Raw genomic sequence first — 25,465 nt, 5'->3', positions numbered from 1 at the left:
AGCAGTGCACAATATGACATTTATGAAAAGACAAACAGTGCAACAAAGGAAATCAGCTTTCAGTCTATACCAGACGGTCTCTGACGCTAGTGTTGAGAAGGTGACATGGCAGGCGTTTAGAAACCCGCTGTGCCGGTGGATGTAAAGTCGTTACACACAGTGTCTTTCGAACAAAACAACAGTCAGATGCTTGATGCAGCTGGTGACTTTCCAAGTGTTGTAGGGTATTGACGATGTGTAGCACGATGGTTTTCCTTCAGTATTCAACGTATAGAGGTGTCTTCACCATGATAATTATTCACAAGCTTGTTGGTTTACAGTCACGTTTTTTAAACTCATGTGATTCATGGCACGTGACCTTGCAGCACAGTTTTGAGCAATGCCTTTCCTTCTCCAAGAGGCACACATGTATCCTCTCTTTGCTCCAAGATTTTTTTAGCAACACACTTTAAGTATTTTTTATTTCACTTGCCATATGGATCGGCTCAATATAATTTGACAACTGCAAATCTTAAACTTTGCTTCAGAAATCTCCACTGTTTTTCCACTATACCGTCTCCACTGCTTAACCACTATACCTCTGAGTGGTTACTCAGCGTTTCAGCCATTCTCGTGCAAGGAACGACTTCTGTTGAGAGCAACCTCACATGCACGGGAGCACATGCTATCCAGCCAACATAAACATCAGGGTTGCCCCTGGCTCTCTGGCCCCTCTGGGCACTCTCTGGGCTCCGGCCACCCCGGCCCTCCTCTTCTCCTCTCCTCCCTTGATCTTCTCCTTCTCTAACGTAGCCCACTAATATAATAATTGTATGCATGGACCAGTGTATAAGAATTAATAGTGTATTTCTTATCCGATTCATGCTAACTCTTGTGAAACAATGGACATCTTATGAATTTAGCCAGACCTCCACAGCTTGGTCATCAATCCATCTTACTTTTTCGGAGATAACGGAAGTTTATGTTTGGCCTGGAGTTTCAGACCTCGCAAACTTAATATGGCCTCCCCAACCAGCCAATAAATTTAATGAAGTTCCAAAATGGTTTAAAACATCTTTACAATGGTTCTTAATTAATTGTATTTTACGGTTACCGTCAGACCGCAGCTCTTTCGCTGATATTGCCTCTTAATACCTCTCACACCACGGTTAATGGTATGGTTTATAACATGGAGTATAACAACGCATTATGGCTGTCTCTCTCCCTCTTCCGTTCCCGAACATGGATTGAGTCGTCCGTCTGAACGAAGCTCGTTCGTTGTCCATGGTGCTGGTCGTTGATGGGAAGAAAAACCGCCATTTTTCGCAATATGACATTGTGATATATAACGACTTATTGTTGGTGGCTCAGCTGATTGGAGAGTATATAGAGTTTATTGATAACATTGAGGTAGTTTATATTTTGGTTTTCATTGGTTTTACTATATGGTATTCATTATATAGTGTAGTGTATACCCAGTTGCTTTGTGATTAATAGCTCAGCTTATTGAAGAATATATCAAGTACAATTATTATACTGATGTAATATAGACTTACTTTTTTCTCACATTGGTTTACTGTATGATAGTTGGGTAGTTGGAGGCCCTTTAGCGTCCATATACTAAATGCCTCTGTTGATATGTAAACTTTGACTTTAACACAGCTATTTTTTGTCACAAGCTAATCCCTAGCTATTTCAATGCTAAATTCTCCTGCTTTCTAGGTCATTCACACCTATCACCGAGCTTAAAAGACGCCACGAATCTCAGCAGCACTCATTAAAGCACTGTCGTCCCGACAGTTCTGTTCTTTCACCTGAAGAAGGCCGCTTGTGTTGCGACCGAAACGTCGTGAGAATTTTATTATTTATATTTTTATTTTACATATTTTTTATTTTACATATTTTTATTTTACATATTTTTATTTTACATATTTTTATTTTATTATTTTATTCTCATTCTACGTGACTTTACCGAAAGAACCAAAGAAGATAAACAGACACTTTAAACACCTTCATTTGGAAGTGCACGCTGAAGTTTACTATTTGCAAAACATAAACCAGGATCAATCTACTGCTGGATGAAGCCCTCTCCATGCTGCGATTCCTTGCGTCCCTGTGATGTGGCAATCCATTCAGCTCCTGTAAGCGACCTATTTTTATTTGACCAGGTAAGGCCCACTGAGATACATAGCTCTTTTCCAGAAGCAGCCTGGCCACATATGATTGCTCAACGAGGTGGCTTATGTGAAAATTCATAGCAGTCATTATCTCAACGTGACCATGGGGAGAACATGCAAACTCCAAATACGGGAGACCCTTGAATATCACGAGTTCATAGTTCGTGGTTTAGACCTATCGCCGGCAAGCTCTATGTATATCAATTTACCTATCATGGGGATTAGTTTTGGTCTTTAGCGGGTATACTGTACAAGTAAGTACTGTATCATTGTGTGATATCGTTGTGGGGAGCGGGCGAGGGGATTATTTGTTTACTAGCCTTTTGCCCGTTCAAGGATGGGTGTATTGCAGTAAATCTATTGCAGTAAATCAGACCGCGAAATTATATTCATTGCATCCATTTTTGTGCAATTTGTAAGGCCGCGGTGACAGACCTATTTCATTTAAAGGTTATAATCCCTTGTTCATCATGACGTCCTTTTTACTTTGATGTCTCAATAGCGTTAGGGAGATCGCTTGACGTGAGGGTTCTGCCTTTGTAGTGAGTTTATAAGTTGACGCTGAGGAGGGGGGAGGAGGCACCTCGCCCCCCCCCATGTGGAGTGACGTCACCCGAAAGTTGCTGAGACAAGGTCTTATATAGGCCTGAGATGAGTGCATCAAGGTAGGTGGGTGGAGCTAGAGATGGTCCAACCACAGAGGCTGGGGCAGTGGCCTTTGTATTGTAAGATTAGCATGTCAATGGCTGTGGCAGTGGCCTTTGTATTGTGAGAGATTAGTCTATTCATGAGTATTAATGAGGGGGCCTGCTCGACGTGGAGTGACGTCACGCGCGGGACACAGACATTCTTGGCTCATTATAGTAGTAAATTTGGCATTCAGTACAGCACATTTCTATTGTGATGTGTCTATTTTTGGTTGCCGTGTATGTAAGCTCATTATTTAGGTCAAGCTTAAGTATTGAATATCACGCTTTTGGCTTTTGCTGCACTTTCCAAAAATGTAACCACCTCGATATCCAAGGTATTCCTTATAAAGGCATCAGAGTCGGGATCAAACCCTCGGCCTCCTCCATACCAGGTGAGGTAGTTAACATCTTCTAGCCACCGAGCTGATTCTTTCTCTGTGGCAATGATTGTCCATGCTTTGCACAAGCAAATACTGTAGAAGCATAACTCGCTTTTTGTGTCTCCACATAAATCAGAATACGATGTTTAAATACATCAGCCTAATGGCTTTTCCCACCAACATTCCCCAGCACCACCAGGGATGCTGTTGGGAGATGCATCGACACCCCCTCCTGGGACTTCATATTCAATACCCGTTGAGAAATACAACTGAGATTCTTGCATTACGTGTAGTCATTACACTTTCGGTGTTTTGCTTTCACTGGTGTTTGTCACGCCAAAACAAAGGTCACATGTTGCTTTCGGGAGGTTATAGCTGGGAGGGAGAGGACAAGTTTGGCAGAAAAGAACCAGAGCTTTTTATGAAGTGATAGGCCATGTAACTTTTATACAGCGCTATGCAGCTGAAAAAAGGATATGCCATTGAACTAATTCAGAGTAAGACCTTCGCTCTGAAATTGGAGCTGGTCATGAACAACTGCCCAGATATGGGAATACCTCCACTCTTTCCACAACTACCTATCATGCGGAGTTGAGGGGGTAGAGTCCTTGAAGAAATACAAAATATCAAGGCAGGTACTGCTTTGATTTATTTGGTAGGGCGAATGGTAAGGCCCTACCTCTTATTGGCACGATCCAGGTTCACCATCAGACTCTCCCACTCCTTGAAGTGAACAGCCATTACGAGATCATCACCAACATCATCAGCACACAGATCATCCGTTGTTCCCTCCTTCCAGATTAAGAAAAACCATGGGGCATGTTACACGTTAACATTATTGATACATTACGATTCGTAGATCAAAGTAGATTTTAATACAATCAGTCCTCGCTTAGAATGCCCCCGTAGAACACTGATTCGTTACAGTGATAGGTGTGGGGCCAAATGTTCTGGACTGAATTCTACCACCAAGCCAGCTTCACAACATCTGCGCGTTTCTCCGGTTTCCTCCTACGTGCCGAACCCTGATGCTTGAAATTGTCCAAACATCTTAATGCAGCACGGAGCTAATAATGAGTCTCGAGACTCAATGTGGCTCTCCTGGGTACATAAAGGATATTTACAGATTTTATTATATTTATTCATATGATTCAGCCTAGCAGCTGCACTGCGATGTGCCAGCCTTGCCACTGTGTCATGGTGGTAGTGGTGGTAAAACCGATTCGGAATAATATGTTCAGTACACGTCGTGATTTTTGTATTTTAAAAGTGTAAATCAAACGAGTTGCAGTGACGTCATGGCCGAGTAAGCAGCAATGACCGCTCCAACCCCTACATTAGAACATTACCTTTTTCGACCCAACATAACCACTCGCTTTCCTGTTTGATAGTTTTCTTATTTTTCTACCTGGCCTCAGGCACTTTATAGGGGGCCTTGGAAAGCTGGTTTTCTACTTTGGAGCTTCCTAGTGTTGTATACGGCCCTTTTTCCACAATTAATATCCATAAGAATATTTACGGATGCATACACCTAGATTTCTTTTTCCTTTCTCTCATGACAAACAATATATATTTTTTTTTAATGAATCAATGCCGTAAGCCAGAAACACGAAAAACCAGATGTCGGTCATAAACAGGCCATATAGAGAAATAAAGAAATAATAAAACTCTCAAGGCGAGGATGTAACAGCTATCGGCGAAAATCTCCAGATGAACAAGAGTTTGATGGGCCCCTTAGGAAAGGTCCCTTCGAGGTCAGAACACCAAGAGAGCAGACACCAGACGCCAACAGGGTAAATCGAATACATATTCTTTTCCTTATTTTCCAGTAAAACAACAAAAAAATTAAAAGGCAACAACAAGAATAAGATAAAAGTAGCGATCCTAACGCTCACTCCAATTAAGAACAGGCTACCAGACACATCAGTGAATTATTATCCAATGATTAATTCGCTATCAAATGATTTTCACCTTTAATACTTTTACTGTTAAAACAAAGCTTGGAGACAAAATAGCGAGTCACATCAAAGGTTATCGAGAAGGAATGAGACAACGAGCAAACTTGCGAAAGAGTTTAAACAATATTCCAAGCAACCCCGACCACCTTTGTCTCTCTCACAGCGCGGAGAAGCAGGAATTACACCTTATCACAAGGGGCCATCTGGAAAAGCCAGCCGGGTTTGATGAGGAGACACACCCACCCCACACACGGCAACCAGGCAAAGAAAGTTTTAAAGAAAATTGCAAAATAATATTAATAATAACAACGCGTTAACCTTACACGACATTCCATTATAAAACCTTATAGAACCAAGGGATATGGATTCCAACAATCAAGAAATGGACCTCTTAAACTCAGGATGATAATTATTTTTCTTTTTAATAATTCCATCATAACAATTCGAACCTCGGTAAAACCGAGAGGTGTCGGGAGGACGTAGTTACAAACACGAGTCTTGGCGAACATGGGACCAAATGGTATTTGAGAAATATAAGTCGAAAGTATAAAGAGGTGCTCCCGACCACCTTTGTCTCGCCCGACCACCTTTGTCTCTCCCGAAGAGCGCGAGAGAGGAATTTCACGCCAGGGCAACCAGATCGTTATCGCGGGGACCATCTGCCACACACGGAACTTAGTAATAGCCCCCACCCCACCCTGCACACGGGCAGCAAAAGAGCGAGCGAGCTTTAAGTTAAACTGTCACACATTTATAAACGCACAAAGTGACGAAAATTAATAAACTAAGTAAGAGCCAAGGTAACGGGGTGGATTAGGCTGGTAGAATGTGGAGTCGCAATGATATTTGCAAAGTATAGAGAGATGGGAAGATCCCGGCCACCTTTGTCTTTCCCTGCAGCACGTGATAAAATGCATACGCTCGGAAGAGCATCTTCACTTGGAAATAAATCAAATACTATGAATCACAAGCAGGATCATAACTGTGTATGATAAGATACCAACTGTGATGTGAAATGTTAAACTTAAAAAAAAATCTTAACCATTTCTTTGTGCGTCGGAACGCGTACGGAAAAGGGGGGGGGGAACCCGCCCCTCTCTCTGGGTGGAGGGATTAGACAACCAGACGCCACCGAGATGAATCGAGGTGTCTGTTGTCTTGATGTTTATGGCTTGAGGAAAGACCCGAACAGGACCGTGTCATAAATGACACACACACAAACATACACACTGACACACGAACCCCCCCACCACCGACACACGAACCCCCCCCCACCGACATACGATCAAATCAAAGATAGCTCCGCCTCGTGAGGGGAAGCCGAGAAGGAGAGAGATTTTTGGCATAAAAAGGAGCCGTTTCAGCATTGAAATCAGCTCATCAGCCCTCGGGGCCAACTCATCAGCCCTCGGGGGCAGCTCAACAGAAGAAGACTCATCAGCCCTCGGGGCCAGCTCATCAGCCCTCGGGGGCAGCTCAACAGAAGAAGACTCATCTCAACTCAGCTCAACAGAAGAAGACTCATCTCTACTCATCTCAGCAGAAGACCCGCTCAACTCATCTCAGCAGAAGAACAGCCATCACCGACGCCGGAGACGTCTCTACAACTCGCCGAATTGGCGAGTGTCGCCGATTGGCGACCCGCTGCCGCTGTTAGCGGCCAGCGCCACCACGAGCGAATCGTGAGCCTGCAATCTACAACCGCCGACGACGGAGCACCAGCGCGTCGCTGCGGGCGTGCTTCTAACGCCGTCTACCAGACGGTCATCTCAGCTACAACAACGCATCTACTCGTTCACCAACGTCCGTCGAGTCCGAACCAACTACTGAAAGAAGAATCAACTGATAAGTATGATACACTGCCCCCCACTACACGACAAACCAGACGTCTGCTTGACGCAAGGAATCGATTCCGAACATTGGCCTACTCTTTCACCACTCATACCATTCAACACACACACACGGGTCATTAACAAAGCCTAAAAACCTCAAGCCATTGAACCATCCGTGATTGTGGAAACATCGCAACGACCGAGTGAATAATCCATCGTTTTTAAGAGTGTTCATAATTTTTATCTGTAATATTGTGCTGGGGCTGTACTTCTAACCGCATAAATTACCAACTGACCCATTAACAAGGATTAATTCTTGACTCCTCACCACGGAGCGCCGCTCGCGGGGATAGAGAGCGTGTTCAACCGGTTCCCTGTCAGGGGTCTGGCCACAATTAATTAAAGATTGGCCCGAGATAAGGATCTCAAAAGGAAACATCGCCACCCATTGAGTCGCGTTGAGAAGTTGATTAGAAATACTTGAGTCGTTCGTTAATATTTGTCTTTCTGCATAATCTTGCTGGTATCCACGAATGAAATAACGAATTGAAACGCATAGTTGTGCCTCCAAGAATAATACTGGTTGTAGTGCCCTGTCAACGAGTAGCGTTGCATAATAATCAGTCATCCTATTGTGAACAACGTGACAATAATGGCATTAAGGGCCGCGCATGATCAATGACCGAATGCTGTGTTGTGTGACAATTCAAGTAACGAAGCATTGTGGCCATCGAGTGGTGTTGATAAGGCAATTCGGAGTATTTCAGTCGAACGCTTTAAATTCATAATCGTTATGAATCAATGAACGAACATCAACGTGGTACTGTGCTGACGATTTCAAGCATAATAACTTCGCATATCAGAATGTATTAAGGATTGGATACGAATCAAAGACCAAGTGCCGTGTTGTGTAACAATTCAAGCATACGAGTTTGCATATTATAAGTTAAGGTTTGATAGAATAGTTTGCATGTTTTTAATCTCTCTCTCAACAACCGATCGATTGCGTTACGCGTCGGGAATTAACCACAGGTGCCGCTATCGAGGTGAAACAACGCAATCGTGATGGTATCATGTTAACGCTGTGTTGAAATTCCAAAATCCCGAGATTGAGTTTTCATATTATCCAAAAATTAAAGTTAGCTAGAAATAAAATTAATTAAAGCAGAAGGTTTGTGTGTGATTCTTCCTGAAATTCTGCATAATATTGTTCTGCGTATGAGATCTGAATCCTGGGGACCTATCATAAGCACACTATCACCACATAATCCATAACACACATAATCCGTAATGTTCAATCGAGAGTAATCGTATCCTTATCGATAATACGGAATTAAAGAGCCGAATCGTCTCTCTCTCATTCACGCTCACAACGCCTGCGTCACTGCATACGATTAATTGCGTTATTCCAATTCATAACACAATCCTTGTCACCGAGGCTCGACCTGATAATCCATAACGACCTGCATTATCATAACCATGCCCACTCGCATAAATTAATACGATTATCTCTCGAATCAGCATAATTTATGCGCATAATTACACTAATGAACATAATTTCGGATAAATTATGCAAATCTCAAATTTCATTTAATTTTCATTATTTTCATCAATTTTCATAACACCTATATATACAACACTAGGGCGATCCACAGCCTCCTTAGGTGTAGGGTCCTCAGTAAGCAACTCGAGCCTGACCTCATGGCTAGGCCAAAGGGACCTTCCGCCTGTATCTTTGTGCTCCATGGAAGACAGATCCCCTTGGAAAAAAGCCATAGCTTTGTCTCCCCCCCCCCCCCCCCCCCCCGTTCAAGTTGACACCAGAGATCCTGGTGGGAGGAACGAGAGCTCTTACAAGCCCTTTTGTAAAAAAAAAACAAAGAGAATACTGCCCTTCTTCGAGTCCTCAACGAGATGTCGAGTAAGGTTTGCAGGAGGGTGAAGATTCAGGAGGCAGCCACATATGACCCTTCAGACTATGCTAGACGAGCAGAGCGGTGCAATGAAGACCTACGAAGCCAGGCTGCTGGAACCTGAGGAGGCTTACATCAGACTGGACTCTAAGGGACGGGAGTGCCAAGTAAACCATACGGCCTCCCGGAGGGGGTCGAGGGCAACGCTCCTCAAGATGCTCTATCCTACATTCGGCTACATCTGCTCGAAGCTCCGGCATTCCTCTCTACAACTGAGCCATCACCACCTACACGAGTCGGCGCTGCGCTGTGACCACGGCGTGCCTCCACGCGTGCCTGTCGACGGTCGTCCTCAAGACTGCCCGCATCGAACGCGAGCTCATCTCATTCGTATGGCAATGCTTGCTTCCCGCAGAGCAGACTCTTGTCCACAACCTCTCTCGCATAGATGTAGCGTAATAAATGCACATCCTATACCGTCGGTATACTTACCTGCATTTGTGGGCACAAGCCCATAGGGGGTGCCACCCTGAGCTGGGGAAGGACAGAGAGAGGCAGGCCCCAGGTGAGGGGTTGGGGGGTTCTTCCAGAGCCCCCTGGAAGGTTCTAGAGAGGGGGCGGTACCGGGGGCGGAGAGCCCCCGAGAGGTGTATTAAAGGGGCACCTCTGGGACAGCTCGGGGCAGTGTTCCAAAGAGGAAGAACAGAAGACCAGCCTAGCTAGGACCCTAGGACCCGACATCCTTATAAGGGTCGGGGCCGAGCGCGGACCAGTGGTCAGGACCCGTACCTTGGCTGGGTCGGGTCAGTTATCCTCCCCTAGGGCACAGATAGCCAGAGGGCTGAGAGCCAGGTTTGATCAGTGCGAGGGCACGCTAGCCCGGAGGCTGTACCTCCCTAGATAGTGGGAGTTAAGGGGAGTTCTGTTCATAGTTACCAATAAACTGCGTTGCCTCTAAAGACGTCTCCAGTCTCCGTGGAACCCACTACATATATGTATTTTTATATTTTGACCACTGTGTGATAAACACCTTGCCTGCGTGCGGCGACGCTGGATGCTTTTCCCTCTTCCTTTTCCTCATCCCTTCACAGAATGAACACGGTAACGCGGTCATGCACCTTGGGGGGGGGGGGGGGTCAGACATTTGTGACGATGTGTGATGAGGGGGAGGGGGGGGGTTTGAGAAATGTGACGTCACATCAAAATGCGCAACTTTAAGTATAGAATTGTTATAACACTAATTGTTATAACACTCCTACAACATCAGTGCAGCGCCACGCACTACAATGACAATAGTTGAAGCATGTTTTATTTTCAAAATGGAAATATGGTTTTGGGGGGGGGGGCAGACCTGTGTGACGTCATATTTGAGGGGGGGGTCTGACTTTTTGTGACGCCGAGTGACGAGAGGTCAAAAATTGCGTGACGTCATTCATGGACGGCCCCTCAAGTGAATGGCAAAATTGGTTTCGATTTACGTTGTTTCACTTACCGTCGTGTTTTTCAATGTACTAAATCGAGAACTTCAGTGCTTGGGGGATTTTGGAGCTGGCTCACCGCCTGGGCTGCTGCTGCCTTCCCACTCGGCTGTGGTTGCTCGAACCTCCGAGTCGTTCATAGCTCGTGGCTTCTAATATCGGAAGGAAGCGGTGATCGTCTTTGTTCGATGGCCAAGAGCTGCTGCTGCGAGGATGACCGGAGTTTGCGTGATGATCGTTTATGCTCCTGGACACGAGATCAGCAAGGTGTGATGTTTAATTTGTGGGAGTTGCACCGCCTGTACGCGATCAACCGTCGACGCGCCCACCCGGGCCCCACGTTTGCCGTGAGGCACCATGAGGGCCTCCCCGACGGCCAGGGCCTCCGCACGGTCGGAGTGGGCAGAGGCCGGCGTTCGACTGGTGGTTTGAAAAGAACACGGACAAACATTCGAGCTCACGCTTTTGCTTTGGCAACAATTTTCGTTAATTGGGCTCCGAGCGGCTCAACAAGCCTGGAAGCCGGCGCATTTAATCACCTCCGAGATCGAAATGTGGCAAATCGCATGCTAATCAGGAGCAAGTTGGCCCAGGGATTGAGAATCAAATTTGCATGTGAAACGGCGGTGCAGGACTCGATTCGAAGGCAAGTGAATACTGCGCAGTGGTGCATTGCAAGTGGACATTATTATCATCCAACAGTGACCAGCATGGTGAAGTATGGTCAAACTAAACCTGACATCCAACATCACGTGGCGAGATCTTCATCCAGCAGTGGAAAACGTAACTTAAAGTAACCAAAATAACAGAAGATGCATGGAAAATAAATCGGTTTAATTTTGTATATAAACGTGTATAACTCATGTGTACATGCTTGTAAATATACGATTCAGCTAAAAAATGTTAAACACATTTACACAAAGTCGCAAAGACATCAACTCGCTTAAATCTTTACCATTACTCCAGGAGCTCAGAATTATTGCCCAAGTACTGTATATACGTGAGCAAAGTTACGACCATTTACGAAAAAATTTGAAAACGTGTCAATATTTTGTCAGAAATTATCTTTGCACGTCTAAAGGACAAGAGAAGCTGTAACGAAATGCGCATTTGTAAACGATTAAACCTTAAAATTTTCTGACACCGACATTTTTTCCAAAAACATTCCTTGTGTGATTGCACAGAGTCCAATGAGGGGTGGGGCAGCTGTGTAAAAAAACCTGAGGTGAAATTCTCCGTTAAACCGACGATTTAAACAGCAACAACTCGGGGAATTTTATACCCTGTTCTATGCAGCTGACCGCTGCCCCTTCATACAGTAAATGGCATCCTCACAAGAATAAGTAACCTAACATCCCTTGCAGGGAATCCTCTTGCGATAAAAAAATCTTCCATTTGCCATCCATCACGAGACCCCTGCGGGTGTCACCGTGCACAATCATACTTCGAAGCTCTTGCTCGGATTCCCCAGAGCTTTGCCCTCCGAGTGGCCACCCTAATGGCCCACTGCGACAGGCCAAACCTGGCACAATTGTAGGTTTTTAACTATAATACACGTTTTACGTGTTAGATCGTTTAAATATATAAATGTGTTGTTAAACCCACCACCACCCGACAGCCAATTAGTAAGGTTTGTCACGTAAACAGAACATGTCAATTCGTTACTAGTACAGTCCACCAGTGTGTTGGAGAGCAAAGCCACACCATTTACAATCTAAGTACAACATTTCGCCAGCACTAACTAGCTTCATCAGGCGACAGCCATCACTTGTGAGCACTTCTTTCGCGAATTGGGAAGGGAATCAATGAATGCATATGACTATGGGTATCCATTGCCGATTGGGTTATTTATATGTTAATCAACACACATTATGCATGCGCATTAAGGAACGAGGATTCTCCACGAATCTGGCTGTCGCCTGATGAAGCTGGTTGTAATTACTGGTGAAACATTGTACTCAGATTGTAAATGTTGTGGCTTTGCTCTCCAAGACACCGGTGTGATGTTACTAGTAACGAATTGGCACGTTCTGTTAATGTGACAAACCTTTCGAATTGGCTGTGTCGGGTGGTGGCGGGTTTACTGACACATTTAAATATTTATTACGCGATCTAACCCAAAAAACCCGTGTTATGGATATTGGTCGCGAAAGCCTACATGTTAAACTGGTTTTCAACTGTTAGATCAGTGGTAGCCGATATGTGAATCGCGATCCATGGGTGGATGATCGCAAAAGATTTTGATTGTGGATCTCAGGACAAATAAGAATAAACACCTCTAATATAAAGCAATTCTTGTTATAGCAGATGGCAAAACAAAATCCCCGACTAAGAATTAATGGATTAATAATATATATTTTAAACCAATAGATCGCACTAGCACTTGGCATGTCTACAGTGTTCTATTAGTCGGTTAAATCCATCCGGGTAACTGTTGGTCATATATTGCTGGTAGATCACGGAACATGTTGAGATATACCAGAATGGATCACAGTGCTTTGTGGGTTGGACACTGCTGCGTTAGTCAATACACACCACCGATTCAGTAACCAATATTTTTGTGAAATCACCTTCATCACAAGGGGGTCAGTGTCTTGGCTGGCAAAGAAGTGGGGCATAAGATATCCTAAACCTTTCATACATCTTGACGCGTATACACCTTAATTGGCTGATTGTACTGGTTGGCAAGGTAAAAATTCAAAAAAAATGCGCTACCATTTGAACCGCTGCGCCAGGAGAACGAAGAACCGGTGAACTCTGGAATGCAAGTTCAGAGTGCAAACCGTCTGTTACTTCAGGGAAACATTTCTCATAACCGCCACTGCTTTTTTTTTTCAATTGTTCACCTCTGCTTGCGAGCACAATGTACACTTAATTAACTCTGCAGATGTAAAACCCAGAGTGTGTGCCCACTCATGCACCTCCTCCGACATCTTGTTGACACCGCATCCACGATACACTAGTGCTGTCTGGGTTTCTTAGGCCGGGGAGAAGGCGAGCCCCATGGGGTGGACTCCGCAGGGTTGTAGCCTGGAATCTGTGACAGCGGACACACAAATGGCACAAACGTACAACAAAGATAGTCACCCAAATAAGCCTTTAACAGACTGTGCTGCTGTTAGGCGGCATGGCCCACGAGGGGGTAAGTGGCCAACACCTCTCCCCAGTGCTGATGTTTACACACTGCACCAGGTACTCATTTAAGAAAGAGTTGACCTTGGGTAGGCAAAACAGCAGTTCAGATAATCCTCATTGGTGTTGGCGGTGAGTGGGAATTGGGTTGCCGGGTTCATAGCGCAGCGTGCTAACCACTACACCAATGCTCTCACACACACATATGCGAGTATTTCCAACAAATGTGATACGTTATCATTACACTTATTAACACTGAAAAACTTCTCCAAGTCTGAAGACTTTTGAGGAACACGGGGAGAGAAGATGACAACTCCACACAGTAACACACTCTAGTTGGGAATCAAACCCAGTTTTCTTGCTACAAGACACAAGGGTTTACCAATGTGCCACCCTGCCGCCCATGGCGATACGTAAACTACCTTAATACCAGTTTCAACGCATGCTTATTTTTAGATATGGGAGGAAACCAGAGAACCCGGAGGAAACCCATGCAGAACAGACTCATGGAGTTTTGTTAAGAAATCTGATATCTACCAAGGCTCCCACACCCTGACTTAGCTTGGTATCTTGAGAACTCGCATTCATCATTTAAATAGGTCACGTTTCAGATAATGGCCCTTCTTGTGCAATGAACTAGGGCCATAATAAAAATCTATTTTATACAGCACCTTGCATATCGAAATATCTCAAAAAAGCACTGGACATTAAAAAACTACTCAAGTATAGATACAAGCCAATAGAAATAAAGTAAAAGCCGATAATAACAATAATGACAGTGATACTGACACTTTACACAGCATGCAAAATGCAATAAAAGCTAATCATAATGATTCCTCTCACAGTAATAACCAATCAGAATCCAGGAAAAGCCAATTAATAACGATGTTTTCAAGCTGGATTTAAACACACGGACAGTCACAACTGATATAGGTAGGGATAGTGTCCCATAGTCTTTGGATATACAGTCTGTTCTATAATACGGTAGTTGCGTACCTCAAGAACACCGCGTTTTGGAAAAATCGTGTTATAATAAATAATATATTTTATGGGGTAAAGCGCAGTCCGCAATAACGCGTGAGATGCGTAACACAGGCTGAACAAAGACCAAGGAACGTGGGTAGCATCTAGAAGCATCCAGCAGCATCCCGCCTTGTGTGATGCTACGCCGAGGCAGCCGTTACGACCGCTTATTCCTACTCGCGCGACGTAGTTCCATTCATTCAACCGAGTTATATCCAGTTTGGATCCGCGTTATACAAAAAATGCGTTCCTTCATACATTCATCATTGCGTTATATCCAATTTGCCAGTTACAGGAGGTATAGGACAACAGACTGCAGCTCAAAATGCTAGCTATACATATATTTTTTCCATCCAAGACCGGAGTTTATATTTTATTCCTGTGTTATAAGGATATTACGTTCAGGGGCTAAATGCCAATGTATGGGTCTGATAGCTACGGGAGAGCCTCAGGAGAGAGTTTGTGTCATCTTGCCACCCCCTCCATTCAAGGAGTGCAGACTACAGTGGTGTAAAATGTAGTCCATAGTTTGGGTTGCATGGCCACAATCGTACAGGAGCTTGTTTTTAATGCACTGCTATGTATCTGTATGAGTCTCTATGAATCTCTAGGAATCATAATGGGTCTCTCTGTATCTCCTATGTATCTCTGTGTCTCTATGGGTTTAGTATACGGTCCCACAGTTTGGGTTGCATGGCAACAAGCGCTATGCTGTGGCTTGTGCCATTAATTTTCGGCCCGCTGACGTTCCGATGCGGCAAGCGTTTGTTTTTTGTGCACTACTGCTGGCGCAGCAAGCAGCAACAGCAGCATGGTCACAATAGAAATCGGTGGTATTCCGAGGTTGCGCGTCGCGCCGCACGGTGAGTACCTCCGGGCGGACGAGGTGCATGCGGATCCGCTGGTGCTGCAGGTTGGACGAATCCAGCGACACGCGCACGCACACGCGGTCGAACATGTTCAGCGCGATGCCCTCCACGCACAGCGTGGGGCCCTACACAAAACACAAAGACATATCTCCAATGTAGCCTTAACAGACTGTTGGGGCAAGTGCTGTTGGCGAGGAGCACAGATGAAGGCCGGCACGGCACACAAAGGGGTGGGTTGCCAGCGCCATGCCCGGCCGCCTTTGTCTCCCCAGTGGCGATGTTTACACACCGCAGCAGGCATTCAATTGAGTTCCGAGTCAACCTAGGCGAGGCCCAGGACCGGTTCAGATAATCATCACTGATGTTGACCGTGCGAAGGAATCGAACCCAAGTCGCCGGGATCGTAGCGCAGAGCGCTAACCGCTACACTACCGCTGACTGCTCTCTGCCAAGTGCCCTGCACACAAGCACGGATTGACGTAAACCCAACGTTATTATTCATACTATTACATGGATCACTCAGAAAAGCCTCACTGATTCTCAAAACGTTTGCATTCAAGGTCACTGCTACGTCTTTGTAAAAGGAGGCGAACGATTGATATGTGCTCCCCAAATAAGTAATTTGCATGTAATTTGCCAACCTTGGACCATGATGCTGGCACACGAATAACGTTACAGGATCTTTTAACGTCCACTGTTAAAGCGGATAGCCTGTAAATATTTTACGCTTAATACACACCACAGTTTCGATTTAAAGATTTCGTGACTGCAAGGATTCATCTTCTTTGGTTCTTTCGGTAAAGTCACGTAGAATGAGAATAAAATAATAAATTGATAAAATAAAATAACACAATAATATTCTCACGACGTTTCGGCCACAACACAGTCTCGTCCCTTCACCTGATGAAGGCCGCTTGTGTTGTGGCCGAAACGTCGTGAGAATATTATTGTGCTATTTTATTTTATCAATTTATTATTTTATTCTCATTCTACGTGACTTTACCGAAAGAACCAAAGAAGACACACCACAGTATTAACCGGAGTGGCCACCGAGTTTGAAACACAAATCTCCACAACACACAGCGAATGCAATACCGCTTGGGCCACCTCACCGCGAGCTGAAAATCAGGCATGAGAAGCCGATGGCTGCAATGACCAAACCAACCGAGGGATCGTGATGTGCGGGCCAGCCAAGGAATTTTAAAGCCTTATTTGGCCATCATTAAGGAGTAGATGCAACCCCCCTTAGGTTATATGGAGTGCACAATTGCAGTTAAGAACATACCTAAAATATGGCTGCAAATGTTGACCCTTTTGAGCTTCTGGTCCAAATTAGGCTGTGTGCATTATCCACGCAGAGTGACAATGTAATGCGGCATGCAAGGCATGCTGGAAAGGACCGGATCCACTGATGACAAATGTGCTTTTTGCCATCTAGAGATCACTTTTTGCATCAACTACTATTTCCCTCATTTGTTTTTATTCTACAAGTACTTTTCTGCCCTTCGAGTTTCTCATTGTTTACAGAAAGCATTAGATTTTCTCTATAATTCTTCCGGATCTGAAGGATTTTACTGTATTTTTTATGTGATGTCCTCTCCGTGACAATACGGGCTCCGTCATGGCAGTTATTTCCAAAGCAAATTTAATTGTGACAGTTTTATATTTGAAACGCATTTACATCATTTAATTCAGTTTCAGTTTATTTTGGTATAGCCCTGTGAGCCATCCGGCTCTAATGTATCCACCGGTGTAACTTCCTCTGTAATAGTCCACACTGCCAAATGGCAAAAAAAACGGAGCTTCGTATCTCACTGCGTTCTTCCACCTTAAACCAAGTGTCTGTGTGTCTGATAGAAACCTAATCGTAGAGAGATGGTCAGGGGGCTTGGGTCCCAGTGCATTAAGCCAGTCCTGGGTTTAAATGCAGAATTCAGCCGTTCGGGAAATGCCAATGTCTCCCGGTTAAGTGAACACATGCCCTACCTCCTCGTCGAAGGTAACGTTGAGCTTGAGATCTTTGGAGTCAAAGAAAACCGTCCCCTCCAAGACGTACTTGGGAATGAGCACCACCACGGCGTTTTTGCGCGCAAACAGCACGAAGCCCTCTTCGCTCACCACTCTCTTAGTCTTGAAGAACAACTGAGACCACAACAACAATGAGCACCACCACGGCGTTTTTGCGCGCAAACAGCACGAAGCCCTCTTCGCTCACCACTCTCTTAGTCTTGAAGAACAACTGAGACCACAACAACAACAGCCGTTAATCACCGCTACGTGGCCAAGAGCAGACACACGCGCATCACTTACCAAGCCCATAATTATTTAACAAAATTTAAGGTAATTTTCCTGCATCCCCCCGCTAATTTATTCCAGTTGTGCTATTGGCATCATGTCATGGGGATTATTTTGAGTTCAATCGTGAAGGTACAATGTCAATTGTATTGACTATAATCCTCCATCACCTGACAGAGCCAATCAAATAAAGTTGTCACATCATGGGCAAATGTGCCAAGTAACCAGGTTTTTCAGCAAACACAGAAGAATGCTGAAAAGCAATGTCAAGTGTAGCCAACCAGTACAGCCACGGCACCACCACACGTAAGCGTGTGAATAGAAAACAATTGATTCTTACTACACGCACAATACGATGCCTGCTTTCGTGACCTTAAAAATGGTTTTCAAGAGACGAATGGACTCATTATCAGGTGCCTAAGCACACGCCGTGCAAGCTCCACGTGGCCCACACTTCCGCCTCCCACCTGCGTGTGGAAAGCTACATACGAGCGTTGGGCGTACTGCGCCATCTTGTGGCGGTAGTTGAGGTTGTTGCAGAGCTGCTGCTGATTCTGCTTGTCGGTGAGCGCCGGGTACGTGGGGTCGGCGCCCACGCACACGGCCAGCAGCCGGTGCACAATCACATCCGAGTATCTGTAACGGTACAGGGAGACAACAACAACAATATTCACATTTGTTGTAGCCTCTATTTAATATGAAGATTACATTTACAGTAGATACAGGCTGCGGTATGGCCACGAGATGCCAACGGAGCAGCGGTATTAATCCACCAAGCACCGCGATTCATTCTGGTGGATCTCAGCGGGTTTGACGATCCACCAGAAAGCTACGCAAACAATGACTCAGATGGATTTAACGCTGTGATAGAATACTGTACTCTGGCCATACCACGTTCTAGCACCATCTGCTGGTGGAAATTATCTTTGTTAATGTATGAATTTAATTCTTTGTTGAGGATTTTTTATTTGTCAACAGATGTAGCGCAAATTGCTGCCTGCTCATATCTGTGTTCTTATTTAAGATCCACAACAAAATCGTTAGCGATCCATGGCAGAATTGCATTTCACTTTTGGCCGCCGCTGCAACACGGCAATGGATTCTTGATTCTGCACGTGGAACACTGTCACCCTCCTTGTAGGCGTTGGTGTTCTCCGGATCCTCTAGTTTTTCCCCAACACAAGCCAAACAACCATTTAAGGAATTGGCCAAACTTCCCGTTTATAGGACCTTTTGGAAAAATAACTCAAAATCTGAATCTTTATCCTGGAGAAATCCGATTCGCGATAAAAGCTCGTTTTGACAGATGTCCAGTAGGTATATGATAGGAGTGCTAAGAAGAGGAAAGGTAAACAAATCAGTAAAAGTAAATAATAGAAAAAAGATATACAAGTTGTATGTTAAACTTAATTCGCACCGTACGTAGCCAACCGTGCTAATTGGAGGTGTGCCGTAATCACAAGTTAACATTGCATAAGTACATCAATTAATAAATAAATTCCTAAACTTGGGAAAGGCAGCACAGTCCCAGACCACACCAAGACAACAACATAGTCCCCTCAATAATCGCGAAGGTCGATTTCACGCGTGTGCCTGACGCCAGAGCACGTCACCGTCGAATGGGCGACGTGAAGTGGGTGTAGATGGCGGTGGCGAGCCCGTAGTGGTGGGTGTCGGGCTCCATGCCGGAGCAGAAGTAGATGGCCTGCATCATGCAGCGCGTGGCCAGGATGCGCAGCAGAGTGTTGAGGTATGGTGGCGCTCCCGGCACCGCCGCCCGGTCCAGGGACTCGGCCAACGCCTTAGCCGAGTCCACCTGGATCTCGATGTTCTGCGCAAAAAAATCGGGCACACCGGCGTTTGTGAGGTGACTATCCCGCACGTGGCTTGTAGTTCAGTGCTGGGGAAGCAGCAAGGGTTGTGGTGTATTGGAAAGAAAACGTTATTCAGCGCACTTCCTGTGGGCATTCAGGTTTCCATAACCTGGCTTGCCAGGAGAAGGCAGTACAGCAAGTGGATTAATCTACATCTGGCACAGTGCCTGGCTGCCTTCCAGCGTTGTCTGTGGTTCGTCACACCTTTTGAGTTGTTCTGCCTCTAAGGGCGAGTGGAAACTATACGGCTACATCTCAAGATAAAGGTAAAAGGTGCAGCCCTGCAATTGCTCGCTCAGGCCAATACTGACATCGTTTCAAGACACCTCTGCTTCACAGTAGGGGGTAGCACATTCCCACCCATTTTGAGCATAATGTTCATCACAATAAGTCGACCTGATATTTCAACATTTCATTGCTGGAATTTATCTAAAATTAAATACAGTACTACATTTATCGTGATGGTTTTTTGTTGCTTATTTCTGTGGAGTAGCTGGGAAACGAGCCGAGTCCTTCAACTCCCTACACTTGATAACACAGTATGTTCAATGTGGCTGCTGGATTTTGAAGCCAGGGTCCCAGCTGTAATCTCTGGGTCATAGGGTGACCCAGGTGACCCTTGCAAATGAGACTATTATGTTCTCTTGAGTTCTCACCCGGTTAAACCAAAAGACCTCAAACAAAAATTTGAGCCACCCGACGACCTCTGAATTCCTTGCGAGGAGGATGATATTGAAGGAAGGTTAACAGCAATCTAGAGACAGTAGAACCCCTCTTAAAGACGGTAATTGGTTCCACGAACACGAGCATTAAAGGATTTGGTCATTAAGCGAGTATAGGAAATACGTGTTAAAAGCTTAATTCGTTCCGATAGCATCGAAAGTTTCCCTTGTTCACCCAAAAAACGTACTTTATAATATTTAAACAATGGATATTAATACATAAAGATACTAACATTATAAACACATCATATTAAAATAAACACTGTTAATAAATGCATGAATTCATTTTGATTTAAAACTTTCGTGACTGCAGGGATTCATATTCTTGGTTCTTTCGGTAAATTCACGTAGAAGGGAAACAATAAAATAATAAAAATATACAACAATAAAATTCTCACGACGTTTCGACTGCAACACAAGCAATCATCATCAGGTGTGAAAACCACAACAAGAAAATTTGAAAAAAGTGGCGGTTATTTTAACGTTAGCACCACGGAGAGAGATTTGATAAGCCATTTTGGGTCTTAATTGATTGATCACGCTTAAGGTGGGTGTCAGAACGCATCCATTATTTTTTGTCTCCCCCCTCCTCTTTTCCGAACAAAGATGGACTCGTCCATCTGAACAAACTGTCAAATCTCTCTCCGTGGTGCTAACGTTAAAAATAACTGCCACTTTTTTCAAATTTTCTTGTTGTGGTTTTCACACCTGATGATGATTGCTTGTGTTGCAGTCGAAACGTCGTGATAATTTTATTGTTTTATATTTATTTTATTGTTTTCCTTTTACGTGGCATTAATTCATATTTACTGTACCTACAAGAGCCCGTCGTTAACAGGGAAATGGTCGGTTAAGCCTACACATTGAGCTCTATGGAGGCCCGTTGTTAAGCGATTAGTTAACAAGGGTGGTCGTTAAAAGGGGTTCTAACTCTACCTTTGATTTCGCCGCCTTCACCAAGATGTCGTAGTTGGAAGGCGGAGGCGCCGGGTGGCGTCGGAGCAGCGCACACTCGGGGAATTCGCCTACGATGCGCTCCGCCACGGAGATGTTGGCGAGCAACATGAACTCCTCCACCATCGAGTTGGTCTCCCTGTGTACACGCACCAGTTTCCGCCACCACAACACATCAACCACAAGGGTCAAGATTCTTTATCTTAGATTATTTTGCTGATAATAAATTTCCCACGTGATAAGCCACTTTGTTCAGCTATCATTTGTGGTCAGGGTTTTACTTGGTACGATAAAAATAGTTTAGTTTTATTTGTATATTTGTACTTGGTAAGATAAAAATAGTTTAGTTTTATTTGTATATTTGTTTAAGTTATTTGTTTACCTTTCCAATACTTTGCAATCCTAACGTGTGCTTGTATTGTTTGTTGTTGTAACGTTGTGACCTGCCCCAACTGGACATCTGTGAAAAAAGAGCTTTATAGCTCATCGGATTCTTCCAGTAGAAATATATATTTTGATTCTGATAGAGAGATCTGCACAACAGTCGGATCGCAGTCATGGGAGGTGTCTTGTTGACGAGACTCACTTGAGTTCCTTGGTCTGCAGGTCGATCGGGTCGTGGGTTTCGCTGTCCATGTGGAATCGGACCTCAGGGGATGCCAGAGTCAATGCCCTACGGGTGGAGAAGGGACATGAGCGATTATCATGTCCAGCCAAAACAACACAGAATCTTAATATAAGACACTTCACAAACTCAGATATTTGAGTTGAACATGCACAGCTCGTTAAGTCAATCCACTGCTGGATGAGGGCCGCCCCCTGTCATACGGGTCGTGGGGTGGTTTTACCGTACTTAACCGTGGTGGTCAGTACGCGTTGGCAAAGGTGGGGGAGCACAGACATGGGAGCATTAAGAAGAGTAAAAAATTTATGTCACTGCATTGTCCTCTATTGCCCACAATGTAGCCCCGCAGCAGCCTGTAACACTCCAATCTAGAAGGATGTTATTAACCAGGTAAAACCTTAACTTCTTTATTGTTGCCTTCATTTCCGCATCTCCAGCTTCTTCAGCCTCCCACTCCCAGCCCCACTCACTTCCCCCCCCCCCGGCATTTTGCCGTGCTCGCCCCTTTAATCCCTCTAGCAGCACCCCACTTCCCCTACCCCACACCCCCCATCTCTATCTCTCCCCCCTTGCTCCCCCCCACTCTCTTACCTATATAGCCTCTTGTTACAACAGCCCTTTTTTGCCCACTTCAGCAATTGTTTCTGGCTGTGGTTGTCCCACCTGAAGAAGGATGCTTGTGTTGCGCCCGAAACGTCGTGATTTAATTTAGTTGTTATTTTATTTTATAGTTTTACCTACGTGACTTTACCGAAAAAAACCAGAGTATGAATCCTGTAACACTTGTTTGTGCATGATATTCACCCAAGCCTCATGCATCATGGGGTCAAAAAAGCAACAGGTGCAGCCTTGCAATTGCTTGCTCAAGCCACTGCTGGAAGAAGGGGGCTCCCATAAGAGGCGGCCCCTCTAGGGATACACCCTTTTACAGTCCCTCTCAATGTATTTTAGCCTACTCTTCCACGCTGGCCGGATGTCTTAGAAGACACGGGAGTAACCACACTTTACCGCGCCACAGGCGACCTGCCGATCGACTAAATGCGGTGCACACATTAATACGGCTCATCGCTCCAGTGGCGGTGGAGGGGATGAAGATCTTGACAATGAGTTACCCGTTTTGAATGCGCCTCTGCTTGAGGATCTTGGCCAGGGAGTTGAGGCCACGCAAGCTGCTGGTGACCGGATCCTTCCGCCCAGCGTCGTCCATCATTAGCTGAGCCTCTGCGTACGTCAGAGACGCCTGCGGGGATACGATGAACACACCACGGGTGAACCATGGGGTCCTCGCAATTACACAATGCCCACGCCTGATCCAAGCCCAAGCCAGAACTCAACAGATGTCTACGTGGCTCCCGATGACCACTGAGAGTTACGCTCACCCAAAGAAAGTAAAATTGATATATTTTTTTAATTCTCAAAGCTGGAATTTAACCAAATTTAGTGCAATGTAATTTGGTGGTCTTTCATGCAGTGAGTTTAACACGTAGGCTTTCGTGACCAATATCATCCATAATACAGGTTGTTTGGGTTAGATTGTGTAAATACATAAATGTGTCGTTAAACCCGCCACCACCCGACACAGCCGACTAGTAAGGGTTGTCACATAAACAGAACGTGGCCAATTCGTCACTGGTACAACACACCGGTGTGCTGTACTCGTGACGAATTGGCATGTTCTGTTTACGTGACAACCCTTATTAGTTGGCTGTGTCGGGTGGGGGTGGGTTTAATGATACATTTACATATTTACACGATCTAACCTAAAAAAACAAACCTGTGTTTTGTGCAGTGATTGTTGACTGGACAGAGACCATCAACTCACTACTTTCATGTCCTACCTCGCACCTCCGATTAGCACAGTTGGCTACGTACGGTGCGAAAGAAGTTCAACATACATACTACCACTTGTGAACCCGTTTCATCTCGCTACACTTGTGAACTCAGAGGTGCAAGCTCAACGCTCTGACCTCTCAGCCATCCGGAAACCTCAACTGCACTAACATAGCAAGGCACCGATACAATACACGTGAAAGCAAACGAGAGTTTTACAAAAACTGAACGTCTGTGGGGGGGGGGGGGGGGGGGAATCACCTTGGAATTGATGATGCTCTTGGTAAAACGTGTGCTCACAATCTCAGCCTTTGGAGTCATCTCCCATATGCACGAGAACGCCAGCCTGCACGCGCAAAGCACATGCACCGTCGCCATTCACCGTCGAGTGGCAGAGTCGTCGACATTGGAGTGGTGCAGGGTGTTCACTCAGGAAAGCCTCGCAAAGTCTCGAGACTCTTTTTCAGGAGGGTCTTGCCAAGTTTTTGGTAGTCGAGTCATTCTTTCAGCAGCGGGATGTTTGGCCAAATACCGGTTTGGGTTGTTACAAATTACTCAACTGGAATATATATGTAGCAACCATTGTTCGACTGCAAAAGCTTTGCAGTACCCTCCCGAAGTTATGAGATTCAGTGAGGCTTTCCATGGTTAAGGATCATAGTAGTAATAACACGTTTATGTTAGCGATGAGAGGAAACCTGATAACCTGGAGTCAACCCATGCTAAATAGGGGGAGAACATACAAAATCTACATGGAAAGGCAACCAAGTCGGGCATCAATCTTAGGCCATTCTTGCTGTGAGACATGTGTTACCATTGTGCCATCCTGGTTTGGCTGCTTATGTATGTACACATGCTTGTGTGGATCTGTACAATGACACTTAAACAGTGCCACGCATCATGGGATTACATGTGCACCTGGCAACAACGCACGTTAGCTGCTGAGTATGGGTTGCAATGTGCACACTCGCGAGTTCACAGTTGTTGGTGCATCTCACCGGTCGACGTTGGATCTCAAGGAACACAGGTTTGAGCTCAATAACTCTGGCACCATATCAATCCTCTGCAGGCGCACAAACACATAAACGCAACAACTTCTCTGTCAATAAACACAATCTGGCAAATACATATGCACCAACTCAACGAGTGTTTTGCAAGCAAACCCACACATGATTAAGTCACCTGCAGGTAACTGTTCAGCAAGGGGATGTTTTCGCGAATGCCAGTTAAGATTGTATGGGTTTTATTTAGAGGAAATCTGATGAATCCAGAGGAAACCCATTCACTAACAGGGGGGAGAACAAACAAAGCTGCAAGCAAAAAGGCACAAGAGTTGAGTAATCAAACCCAGCGTCTCCTTGCTGCAAGGCACGAGTGTTACCACTGCGCCGATAGCCTGCCGCTCATGATGTCACGGTACATCATATTATAAGAAATCCACAAAAATCACCTCGTTTAAAACATCATGAGAGATATTTAGCATTGTTGTTGCACATTTTTTAAATTCTAATTCATTTTTAAGTTATCGTTATTCATACGGGAAGTACTGAAAAGCACGCAAAAAAATGTGATGAAAATGTCAAATACAATTACAAAGTTGTGGGGAAACTGGTACCGCGATGATCGTTACATCGTAATATTTTACATCATGTCGTAAAGTTAAGAATGAAAGGATGAAATCGGCGGGTCGTAAAACACTTGATATTGTGGCAAGAAGAAATCCACATCTCACCTT

At 44.9% G+C, this 25,465-nt stretch overlaps 1 protein-coding gene across 1 annotated transcript in view; it reads right to left on the bottom strand.

The window, feature by feature from the left end:
• The window catches only part of LOC142905583 (exosome complex exonuclease RRP44-like), a 67,711-nt gene that overhangs the window by 37,553 nt on the left and 4,693 nt on the right, over positions 1 to 25,465 (bottom strand). The window contains exons 3-7 of the mRNA XM_076052210.1: positions 23,013 to 23,140; positions 21,862 to 21,948; positions 21,258 to 21,414; positions 19,339 to 19,556; positions 18,193 to 18,361 (exon numbers count right to left, since the gene is read on the bottom strand). Of these exons, the coding sequence (XP_075908325.1) occupies positions 18,193 to 18,361; positions 19,339 to 19,556; positions 21,258 to 21,414; positions 21,862 to 21,948; positions 23,013 to 23,140 (759 nt within the window). The remainder of the gene's footprint in view (positions 1 to 18,192; positions 18,362 to 19,338; positions 19,557 to 21,257; positions 21,415 to 21,861; positions 21,949 to 23,012; positions 23,141 to 25,465) is intronic.

Source organism: Petromyzon marinus, chromosome 55 (assembly GCF_048934315.1).
Source record: "Petromyzon marinus isolate PM22_M1 ecotype Great Lakes invasive population chromosome 55, UKy_Petmar_22M1.pri1.0, whole genome shotgun sequence".
In the NCBI taxonomy this organism is placed as follows: Eukaryota; Metazoa; Chordata; class Hyperoartia; order Petromyzontiformes; family Petromyzontidae; genus Petromyzon; species Petromyzon marinus.
The sequence above is the reverse complement of the archived record's forward strand: the minus strand, read 5'-3'. Positions and strand labels throughout refer to the sequence as shown.